The sequence below is a fragment of the Ranitomeya imitator genome, chromosome 2, assembly GCF_032444005.1.
Source record: "Ranitomeya imitator isolate aRanImi1 chromosome 2, aRanImi1.pri, whole genome shotgun sequence".
In the NCBI taxonomy this organism is placed as follows: Eukaryota; Metazoa; Chordata; class Amphibia; order Anura; family Dendrobatidae; genus Ranitomeya; species Ranitomeya imitator.
In genome coordinates, this window is record NC_091283.1 from 39,766,847 (window position 1) to 39,779,293 (window position 12,447).

The 12,447-nt window shown below is 48.2% G+C and overlaps 1 protein-coding gene across 1 annotated transcript in view; it reads right to left on the reverse strand.

The window, feature by feature from the left end:
- Positions 1–11,085, reverse strand: part of LOC138667162 (synaptosomal-associated protein 25-like) — a 30,479-nt gene extending 19,394 nt beyond the window's left edge. The window contains exons 1-3 of the mRNA XM_069755458.1: positions 10,973–11,085; positions 3,557–3,659; positions 3,291–3,332 (exon numbers count right to left, since the gene is read on the reverse strand). Coding sequence (XP_069611559.1) covers positions 3,291–3,332; positions 3,557–3,625 — 111 coding nt within the window. The 5' untranslated portion in view covers positions 3,626–3,659; positions 10,973–11,085. The remainder of the gene's footprint in view (positions 1–3,290; positions 3,333–3,556; positions 3,660–10,972) is intronic.
- Positions 11,086–12,447: the final 1,362 nt, after the last annotated feature.

Here is a 12,447-nt window from a genome sequence, read left to right on the forward strand (position 1 = left end):
GATTTCCAGCGTCTGCGTTGGAGCGCCCTGTGCCATATTAGCAATGTTTTCACTGGTGTTTCTTTGCAGTCCGTGTTTTTAATTTGTGTGGTTTTTTTTGTGTCTTTTTTAATTTCTTCACTAGAATTTTGCAATACTGGACTATGTGCATATGTTTCGATATCATGCCACATGCTGCTCATCAAAAATCGTCTCATGGAACATTGACATCTCTTTGGCATATCTCCGGCCCTTATGTGTCTCTATTCAAGAATGGACCGTGGACTCGTGCCAGCGCTAATAATCAACTATCCTGTTATTGTGCTGTATTAATGTTGTCCACACTGTACTATGTATGTAATTGCATGTACTTTGATACCGCCATTATGATTATGCGTGGTCGTGTAGGGATCACTGTCGCTACTGCGCTGTGTCCTGGTCTGTTGCCCTTATTTAAGATGGCGCCGGAGCCCTTCCGGCCGTGCTATGCGCATGTGCGCGGCTGTCTCCTCCTCCCTGCATTGTGTCCGGCGTCTATACGCGGCGATGCTTACCATCTCCATGGGGATGGTTTTCCCCATGGTGCATTGCCTCGTGACGCCGCACGGGATGCTGGGGATTGGGGCGGCCCCGCCTGTTATGACCTAGTGGTCAGGACAACAATGGACCTAGTGGTTAAGAGCACACGGAATGACCTGATAGTTACTAATAATAAGGACGAGCTCTGAGACGTGGGAACTCTGCTGACTGCAATCCCTAATCCTATCAAACACACTAGAAATAGCCGTGGATTGCGCCTAACGCTCCCTATGCAACTCGGCACAGCCTAAGGAACTAGCTAGCCCTGAAGATAGAAAAATAAAGCCTGCCTTGCCTCAGAGAAATTCCCCAAAGGAAAAGGCAGCCCCCCACATATAATGACTGTGAGTAAAGATGAAAATACAAACACAGAGATGAAATAGATTTAGCAAAGTGAGGCCCGACTTACTGAACAGACCGAGGATAGGAAAGGTTACTTTGCGGTCAGCACAAAAACCTACAAAAAGACCACGCAGAGGGCGCAAAAAGACCCTCCGCACCGACTCACGGTGCGGAGGCGCTCCCTCTGCGTCCCAGAGCTTCCAGCAAGCAAGACAACAATAAAAAATAGCAAGCTGGACAGAAAAATAGCAAACCAAAGAAATACAAACTGGAACTTAGCTTCTGCTGGGAAGACAGGACACAAGAACGATCCAGGAGAGAACTAGACCAATACTGGAACATTGACAGGTGGCATGGAGCAAAGATCTAAGTGGAGTTAAATAGAGCAGCCAGCTAACGAATTAACCTCGTCACCTGTGGAAGGAAACTCAGAAACACCCACCAGAGGAAGTCCATGGACAGAACCAGCCGAAGTACCATTCATGACCACAGGAGGGAGCCCGACAACAGAATTCACAACACCCGCCCACATGCGCTCTGCAGCTGCGGCCGGATTTGCTCATGGGGATTCTAGGTAATTGGCTCCTTTTTTTTTTGGTTTTGAGCGGCATATATAAATCTGTGGTCGGGCACTTACTACACACTGCTCCCTGAAGAAGCGGAAGCGAAACACGTGTTGGGGTGTGTGCGGTGTTCAGTGCTGTCCTATGGGTGAGAAATTCCTTATCCAGCATCTGCTCCTGACTTACTTTTGATCTGTATGGATAATGGGGACATAATGTGCGGTTACTATACCTATTTACTTAGATTGTCCTGAGAGCAGGCTGGTGGCTATATATTCCTCTCACCCATTTATGTACTCTTACAGTTGGGGTTACTTATATATGTATTGTTAGACACTGTTATCAGATGATGTTACGGTTAGAGTACCCCTGTACTTTGGATAGCCGGTCACTGCCTATATGCATCATTTCTTAGATTACCTGTCCAGTCATTTTGGATTTTATTGTGTGTTTCTATATTTATGTATTATGTGGTAATAAAGTTTTGTACTTTTTTCTAAATCAGTTTATCCTTTTGATATTTGTTATCATTTATTTGATTTGCAGTTGGGAATTGTAACTCTTTTTTTCTTATGGTTACTGCATTGCTCTTTAGAGTTTTCCCCTAATATGGTCCTTACATATTATCAGTTCTGGTATATGTATATAGGCAGCACTATTTGTACCTACATCATTTACAGGGAGAGACAGGGATGCAACACGATCTGTACCTATATCATTTATAGGGAGAGACAGAGATGCAGCACTATCTGTACCTACATCATTTACAGTGAGAGACAGGGATGCAACACGATCTGTACCTACATCATTTATAGGGAGAGACAGAGATGCAACACGATCTGTACCTACATCATTTATAGGGAGAGACAGAGATGCAGCACTATCTGTACCTACATCATTTACAGGGAGAGACAGGGATGCAGCACTATCTGTACCTACATCATTTATAGGGAGAGACAGAGATGCAGCACTATCTGTACCTACATCATTTACAGGGAGAGACAGGGATGCGCACTATCTGTACCTACATCATTTACAGGGAGAAACAGGGAGGCAGCACTATCTGTACCTACATCATTTACAGGGAGAGACAGGGATGCAACACGATCTGTACCTACATCAATTATAGGGAGAGACAGAGATGCCGCACTATCTGTACCTACATCATTTACAGGGAGAGACAGGGATGCAACACGATCTGTACCTACATCATTTACAGGGAGAGACAGGGATGCAGCACTATCTGTACCTACCTAATTTACAGGGAGAGACAGGGATGCAACACGATCTGTACCTACATCATTTACAGAGAGAGACAGGGATGCAACACGATCTGTACCTACATCATTTACAGGGAGAGACAAGGATGCAGCACTATCTGTACCTACATCATTTACAAGCAGAGACAGGGAGGCACTATCTGTATCTAAATTATTTACAGGGAGAGATTATGGAGGCAGCACTATTTGTACCTACATCATTTACAGGGAGAGACGGGGATGCAGCACTATCTGTACCTACATCATTTACAAGGAGAGATTATGGAGGCAGCACTATTTGTAACTACATCAATTACAGGGAGAGACAGGAAGGCAGCATTATCTGTACCTACATCATTTACAGAGAGAGACAAGGATGCAGCACTATCTGTACCTACATCATTTACAGAGAGAGACAAGGATGCAGCACTATCTGTACCTACTCTACAGTATATGCACAATATTATTACTATTTTGTTTCAGAATTTTAGGAAAAAAAAGTGACCACAAACAAATGAACAGAAATGGCATAAATGTGGCATCAAATGTTTGTCTTTCGTTCTCTCACCTCTTCCACCAGTTGCACCATGCGGCGGGTAATGTCCAGAGACTATAAGAGAGAGTAGAAGGGTGATAACTCAGCCACCTGCATAATGGATCTCCAGCAGATCCTACGATCACGTTAGTCCTTACTAGAGATGACCATGAATACGGGCAGGTTCCAAGGAGACACCTCAGACCCAGCTGCCCCATCACCCCTTGTATCGCCCTCCGGAGACTGTCCCGGGCGCCGCTCCTCCGTACAGACATAGGTGTGATCTGTGATCCGCTCACCTCATCGGTCACCTGGTCCACGCGCCTCTTCAGCTGTAAATCATTATCACATCGGCCCTTATTCTCCATCTTATGGGTTCGCAGCCTGGAGAAGTGCGGATCACTGCAGACAGGGGCAGGTAGAATACAATCATGGTTCCTGAGTATCAATAACATCATCATCAGGCCACCTACATTTCACGATATTGATAAGGATTTTTAACTTTTGATAAATCTCCCTTTATTGAGGTGGGGTGTTATTTAAAGGGCTTTTTTTCCCAAAAAGGGCTCCACTCCTGCCCACAGGTTGAGTCTGGTATTGCAGCTGAACCTTATTGATGAGACCTGGGATGACGTCTTCTGTCCATAAGTTGCGTTTAAATTAAGGAAAGGTTTTAGCACAACGGCCAAGAGAAGGGAAGCAGGGGACCCCCGTAACGTTAGGATAAATGTGGAGGGAGAGATATAGAGAAAGGGGGCCGCACATAATGTAATCAACAGAGGAGCACAAGAGATAAAGGGTCTGCAAGAACCAGGCAAATAGCAGAGAATAGCGCAATCCTGGGGAAGAAGTATGGAAGGTGAGAAAGAAGCCCCGGACTACGAGGATAAAGGAACGTCACTAGACTAGAAGCATGCCAGGGAACAGAGTATTCTGACTGGAGAGGAAGTCAATAAGAAAGCTGCACTGCACTAAGGGGATAGTAGAGAAGGGGACAGCACAGTACTAGGGGGATAGTAGAGAAGGGGACAGCAATGTACTAGGGGGATAGTAGAGAAGGGGACAGCACAGTACTAGGAGGATAGTAGAGAAGGGGACAGCACTGTACTGGGAGGATAGTAGAGAAGGGGACAGCACTGCACTAGGAGGATAGTAGAGAAGGGGACAGCACTGCACTAGGATAGTAGAGAAGGGGACATCACTGTACTAGGATAGTAGAGAAGGGGACAGCACTGTACTAGGAGGATAGTAGAGAAGGGGACAGCACTGCACTAGGAGGATAGTAGAGAAGGGGACAGCACTGTACAAGGAGGATAGTAGAGAAGGGGACAGCACTGCACTAGGAGGATAGTAGAGAAGGGGACAGCACTGCACTAGGTTAGTAGAGAAAGGGACAGCACTGTACTAGGATAGTAGAGAAGGGGACAGCACTGTACTAGGAGGATAGTAGACAAGGGGACAGCACTGTACTAGGAGGATAGTAGAGAAGGGGACAGCACTGCACTAGGATGGTAGAGAAGGGGACAGCACTGTACTAGGATAGTAGAGAAGGGGACAGCACTGCACTAGGATGGTAGAGAAGGGGACAGCACTGTACTAGGATAGTAGAGAAGGGGACAGCACTGCACTAAGGGGATAGTAGAGAAGGGGACAGCACTGTACTAGGATAGTAGAGAAGGGGACAGCACTGTACTAGGAGGATAGTAGAGAAGGGGACAGCACTGCACTAGGATGGTAGAGAAGGGGACAGCACTGTACTAGGGGGATAGTAGAGAAGGGGACAGCACTGCACTAAGGGGATAGTAGACAAGGGGACAGCACTGTACTAGGATAGTAGAGAAGGGGACAGCACTGTACTAGGAGGATAGTAGACAAGGGGACAGCACTGTACTAGGAGGATAGTAGAGAAGGGGACAGCACTGTACTAGGATAGTAGAGAAGGGGACAGCACTGTACTAGGAGGATAGTAGAGAAGGGGACAGCACTGTACTAGGATGGTAGAGAAGGGGACAGCACTGTACTAGGATAGTAGAGAAGGGGACAGCACTGCACTAAGGGGATAGTAGAGAAGGGGACAGCACTGTACTAGGAGGATAGTAGGGAAGGGGACAGCACTGCACTAGGAGGATAGTAGAGAAGGGGACAGCACTGTACTAGGATAGTAGAGAAGGGGACAGCACTGTACTAGGATAGTAGAGAAGGGGACAGCACTGCACTAAGGGGATAGTAGAGAAGGGGACAGCACTGTACTAGGATAGTAGAGAAGGGGACAGCACTGTACTAGGAGGATAGTAGAGAAGGGGACAGCACTGCACTAGGATGGTAGAGAAGGGGAGAGCACTGCACTAGGAGGATAGTAGAGAAGGGGACAGCACTGCACTAGGATAGTAGAGAAGGGGACAGCATTGTACTAGGATAGTAGAGAAGGGGACAGCACTGTACTAGGATAGTAGAGAAGGGGACAGCACTGTACTAGGGGGATAGTAGAGAAGGGGACAACACTGCACTAGGAGGATAGTAGAGAAGGGGACAGCACTGCACTAGGAGGATAGTAGAGAAGGGGACAGCAATGTACAAGGAGGATAGTAGAGAAGGGGACAGCACTGCACTTTGGGGATAGTAGAGAAGGGGACAACACTGCACTAGGGGGATAGTAGAGAAGGGGACAGCACTGCACTAGGGGGATAGTAGAGAAGGGGACAGCACTGCACTATGGGGATAGAAGAGAAGGGGGCAGCACTGTACTAGGGGGATAGTAGAGAAGGGGACAGCACTGCACTAGGGGGATAGCAGAGAAGGGGACAGCACTGTACTGGGAGGATAGTAGAGAAGGGGACAGCACTGCCCTAGGAGGATAGTAGAGAAGGGGACAGCACAGCACTAGAGGGATAGTAGAAAAGGGGACAGCACTGCACTAGGAGAATAGTAGAGAAGGGGGAAGCACTGTACTAGGAGGATAGTAGAGAAGGGGACAGCACTGCACTAGGGGGATAGTAGAGAAGGGGACAGCACTGCACTAGGATAGTAGAGAAGGGGACAGCACTGCACTAGGATAGTAGAGAAGGGGAAGCACTGTACTAGGAGGATAGTAGAGAAGGGGAGAGCACTGTACTAGGAGGATAGTAGAGGAGGGGACTGCACTGTACTAGGAGGATAGTAGAGAAAGGGACAGCACTGTACTAGGAGGATAGTAGAGAAGGGGACAGCACTGCACTAGGATAGTAGAGAAGGGGACAGCACTGTACTAGGGGGATAGTAGAGAAGGGTACAGCACTGTACTAGTGGGATAGTAGAGAAGGGGACAGCACTGTACTAGGGGGATAGTAGAGAAGGGTACAGCACTGCACTAGGGGGATAGTAGAGAAGGGGACAGCACTGTACTAAGAGGACAGTAGAGAAGGAGAAGAACTACTAGGATAGTAGAGAAGGGGACAGCACTGTACTAGGAGGATAGTAGAGAAGGGGGAAGCATTAGTACTAGGATAGTAGAGAAGGGGGAAGCACTGTACTCGGAGGATTGTAGAGAAGGGGACAGCACTGCACTAGGATAGTAGAGAAGGGGAAGCACTGTACTAGGGGGATAGTAGAGAAGCGGACACCACTGTACTAGGATAGTAGAGAAGGGGAAGCACTGTACTAGGAGGATAGTAGAGAAGGGGACAGCACTGTACTAGGAGGATAGTATAGAAGGGGACAGCACTGCACTAGTATAGTAGAGAAGGGGACAGCACTGTACTAGGAGGATAGTAGAGAAGCGGACAGCACTGTACTAGGGGGATAGTAGAGAAGGGGACAGCACTGTACTAGGGGGATAGTAGAGAAGCGGACAGCACTGTACTAGGGGGATAGTAGAGAAGGGGACAGCACTGTACTAGGAGGATAGTAGAGAAGGGGACAGCACTGTACTAAGAGGACAGTAGGGAAGGGGAAGCACTGTACTAGGATAGTAGAGAAGGGGAAGCACTGTACTAGGATAGTAGAGAAGGGGACAGCACTGTACTAGGAGGATAGTAGAGAAGGGGACAGCACTGCACTAGGATAGTAGAGAAGGGGAAGCACTGTACTAGGGGGATAGTAGAGAAGGGGGAAGCATTAGTACTAGGATAGTAGAGAAGGGGAAGCACTGTACTAGGGGGATAGTAGAGAAGCGGACACCACTGTACTAGGATAGTAGAAAAGGGGAAGCACTGTACTAGGAGGATAGTAGAGAAGGGGACAGCACTGTACTAGGAGGATAGTAGAGAAGGGGACAGCACTGCACTAGGATAGTAGAGAAGGGGACAGCACTGTACTAGGAGGATAGTAGAGAAGGGGGAAGCATTAGTACTAGGATAGTAGAGAAGGGGGAAGCACTGTACTCGGAGGATTGTAGAGAAGGGGACAGCACTGCACTAGGATAGTAGAGAAGGGGAAGCACTGTACTAGGGGGATAGTAGAGAAGCGGACACCACTGTACTAGGATAGTAGAGAAGGGGAAGCACTGTACTAGGAGGATAGTAGAGAAGGGGACAGCACTGTACTAGGAGGATAGTAGAGAAGGGGACAGCACTGCACTAGGATAGTAGAGAAGGGGAAGCACTGTACTAGGAGGATAGTAGAGAAGCAGACAGCACTGCACTAGGATAGTAGAGAAGGGGACAGCACTGTACTAGGAGGATAGTAGAGAAGGGGACAGCACTGTACTAGGAGGATAGTAGAGAAGGGGACAGCACTGCACTAGGAGGATAGTAGAGAAGGGGACATCACTGTACTAGGATAGTAGAGAAGGGGACAGCACTGTACTAGGAGGATAGTAGAGAAGGGGACAGCACTGTACTAGGAGGATAGTAGAGAAGGGGACAGCACTGTACTAGGAGGATAGTAGAGAAGGGGACAGCACTGCACTAGGAGGATAGTAGAGAAGGGGACAGCACTGTACTAGGAGGATAGTAGAGAAGGGGACAACACTGTACTAGGATAGTAGAGAAGAGGACAGCACAGTACTAGGAGGATAGTAGAGAAGGGGACAGCACTGTACTAGGGGGATAGTATAGAAGGGGACAGCACTGTACTAGGAGGATAGTAGAGAAGGGGACAGCACTGCACTAGGATAGTAGAGAAGGGGAAGCACTGTACTAGGAGGATAGTAGAGAAGGGGACAGCACTGTACTAGGAGGATAGTAGAGAAGGGGACAGCACTGCACTAGGATAGTAGAGAAGGGGAAGCACTGTACTAGGAGGATAGTAGAGAAGGGGACAGCACTGTACTAGGAGGATAGTAGAGAAGGGGACAGCACTGTACTAGGAGGATAGTAGAGAAGGGGACAGCACTGCACTAGGAGGATAGTAGAGAAGGGGACAGCACTGCACTAGGAGGATAGTAGAGAAGGGGACAGCACTGCACTAGGAGGATAGTAGAGAAGGGGACAGCACTGTACTAGGAGGATAGTAGAGAAGGGGACAGCACTGTACTAGGAGGATAGTAGAGAAGGGGACAGCACTGTACTAGGAGGATAGTAGAGAAGGGGACAGTACTGCACTAGGAGGATAGTAGAGAAGGGGACAGCACTGTACTAGGATAGTATAGAAGAGGACAGCACAGTACTAGGAGGATAGTAGAGAAGGGGACAGCACTGTACTAGGGGGATAATAGAGAAGGGGACAGCACTGTACTAGGAGGATAATAGAGAAGGGGACAGCACTGTACTAGGAGGATAGTAGAGAAGGGGACAGCACAGTACTAGGAGGATAGTAGAGAAGGGGACAGCACTGTACTAGGGGGATAGTAGAGAAGGGGACAGCACAGTACTAGGAGGATAGTAGAGAAGGGGACAGCACTGTACTCGGAGGATTGTAGAGAAGGGGCCAGCACTGCACTAGGAGGATAATAGAGAAGGGGACAGCACTGTACTAGGAGGATAATAGAGAAGGGGACAGCACTGTACTAGGAGGATAGTATAGAAGGGGCCAGCACTGTACTAGGGGGATAGTAGAGAAGGGGACAGCACAGTACTAGGAGGATAGTAGAGAAGGGGACAGCACTGTACTCGGAGGATTGTAGAGAAGGGGCCAGCACTGTACTAGGAGGATAATAGAGAAGGGGACAGCACTGTACTAGGAGGATAATAGAGAAGGGGACAGCACTGTACTCGGAGGATTGTAGAGAAGGGGCCAGCACTGTACTAGGAGGATAATAGAGAAGGGGACAGCACTGTACTAGGAGGATAGTAGAGAAGGGGACAGCACTGTACTAGGAGGATAATAGAGAAGGGGACAGCACTGTACTAGGAGGATAGTAGAGAAGGGGGAAGCACTGTACTAGGAGGATAGTAGAGAAGGGGACAGCACTGTACTAGGAGGATTGTAGAGAAGGGGACAGCACAGTACTCGGAGGATTGTAGAGAAGGGGCCAGCACTGTACTAGGATAGTAGAGAAGAGGACAGCACAGTACTAGGAGGATAGTAGAGAAGGGGACAGCACAGTACTAGGGGGATAGTAGAGAAGGGGACAGCACTGTACTAGGGGGATAGTAGAGAAGGGGACAGCACTGTACTAGGAGGATAATAGAGAAGGGGACAGCACAGTACTCGGAGGATTGTAGAGAAGGGGCCAGCACTGTACTAGGAGGATAATAGAGAAGGGGACAGCACTGTACTAGGAGGATAATAGAGAAGGGGACAGCACTGTACTAGTAGGATAGTATAGAAGGGGCCAGCACTGTACTAGGAGGATAATAGAGAAGGGGACAGCACAGTACTCGGAGGATTGTAGAGAAGGGGCCAGCACTGTACTAGGAGGATAATAGAGAAGGGGACAGCACTGTACTAGGAGGATAATAGAGAAGGGGACAGCACTGTACTAGGAGGATAGTATAGAAGGGGCCAGCACTGTACTAGGAGGATAATAGAGAAGGGGACAGCACAGTACTCGGAGGATTGTAGAGAAGGGGCCAGCACTGTACTAGGAGGATAATAGAGAAGGGGACAGCACTGTACTAGGGGGATAATAGAGAAGGGGCCAGCACTGTACTAGGAGGATAATAGAGAAGGGGACAGCACTGTACTAGGAGGATAATAGAGAAGGGGGAAGCACTGTACTAGGGGGATAATAGAGAAGGGGACAGCACTGTACTAGGAGGATAATAGAGAAGGGGACAGCACTGTACTAGGAGGATAGTATAGAAGGGGCCAGCACATGATAAGGAAGTAAGCTGGGTGAGCAGCTGGAGTGGTGGTTGGTGCGAACAACTCATTTTGGCTACAGGACTGTTCTGGTGAGCGTCAGAATAAAGCTCAGCCTATGAATAAGGGTCAGGAAGAACTGAAGAGAACAGCATGGCAGCTGGGGAGGGAGACGTAAATCCATGGAGAGATGGGAAGAGGACGGTGGCGAAGTATGACATTGAATGAGTTATCCTTGGGGAGGTGGATGATGGGGACATAACACTGGATTGCAAGCTGCCGATAATGGGAAAATCAGTTTATTTAAAAAAAAAAACAGGCAATCCAAAAATGGGGCAAGAACGTAATGAAGGTATTGGGGGCAGGGACTGCACAGGAATGAGACGGTAGAAGGACGGTGAAATCTGCCATTAGAGTTACATGGAAGTACATACAGCACACACACAGTGACATCATGTTGTGACATGACACAGTGATGACATAACGTGTAACGTCACAATCCACGTTTCTGTCTCGTGACATTTTGACATGGTGACAGAGGACAGACACCTCACCTGTGTCGCCAGCACCGGTCGTCTTGCTGTGAGCACGGCGCCGTGCCCCGCTGGCAGTGGCGGCAGCTTCTATATGTTGTGATTGGCAACCACAGGAAACTTGCCAACCAATAATTCTCACGCTGTAGAACGCAGCTGGCTACCATGGAGACATCTTAGTAACTTCACCATGGAAACGGCTATCTCCGCAAAGGGCGGGAAAGGACAGTGACAGCGGAGCATGATGGCTAGTTATCTTGTACACCGGGGTGGGCCGGAGGGGGATTATATTTAGAAGAAATCATATTTTGGCTGAGAGGAGCAGAGTTATCCTACATAAATGTATGGCTTATTCTCGTCCTCCTCTCAGTAAGTTTTCATGGAGAGGATATACAGACTGTGACTAGTAATCTCAGGTCACCATGCTCTTCAATAATAAAGCCAGCTGCTGTGTGGCATTTTCTGGAATTGTCCTCGTCTAACATCCCCAGATAAACTTCTCTTTATACTATTCACATGTTAGGCCGCGGCCCCCCAACCATTCTGGATCCAGTGGGTCAGACCTGGTTTGGGGGGCGAGGTAGGCAGCATGTCTTTAGGACGCAGATACAGTTGAGTATCTCGGTGGAGCATGGAGTGTCAGCTCCCCGCTCCACCATTCACATGTGCTCTGAGGCTGGAGTGGAAAAACTCTACATAGGGAGACTATGAGGTCATCATACTGTGTGTGGGGGGGGAATACTGACATCATCATATTGTGTGAGGGAAATACTGAGGTCATCATACTGTGTATGGAGGAATACTGGGGTCATCATACTGTGTGAGGGAAATACTAAGGTCATCATACTGTGTGAGGGGGAATACTGAGATCATCATACTGTGTGAGGGGGATTACTGAGATCATCATACTGTGTGAGGGGAAACACTGAGGTCATCATACTGTGTGAGGGGGATTACTGAGATCATCATACTGTGTGAGGGGAAACACTGAGGTCATCATACTGTGTGAGGGGGAATACTGAGGTCATCATACTGTGTGAGGGGGAATACTGAGGTCATCATACTGTGTGAGGATTACTCACATCATCATACTGTGTGAGGGGAAACACTGAGGTCATCATACTGTGTGAGGGGGAATACTGAGGTCATCATACTGTGTGAGGGGAATACTGAGGTCATCATACTGTGTGAGGGGAAACACTGAGGTCATCATACTGTGTGAGGGGGAATACTGAGGTCATCATACTGTGTGAGGGAAATACTGAGGTCATCGTACTGTGTGAGGGGAATACTAAGGTCATCATACTGTGTGAGGGGGAATACTGGGGTCATCATACTGTGTGAGGGGGATTACTGAGATCATCATACTGTGTGAGGGGAAACACTGAGGTCATCATACTGTGTGAGGGGGAATACTGAGGTCATCATACTGTGTGAGGGGAATACTGAGGTCATCATACTGTGTGAGGGGAAACACTGAGGTCATACTGTGTGAG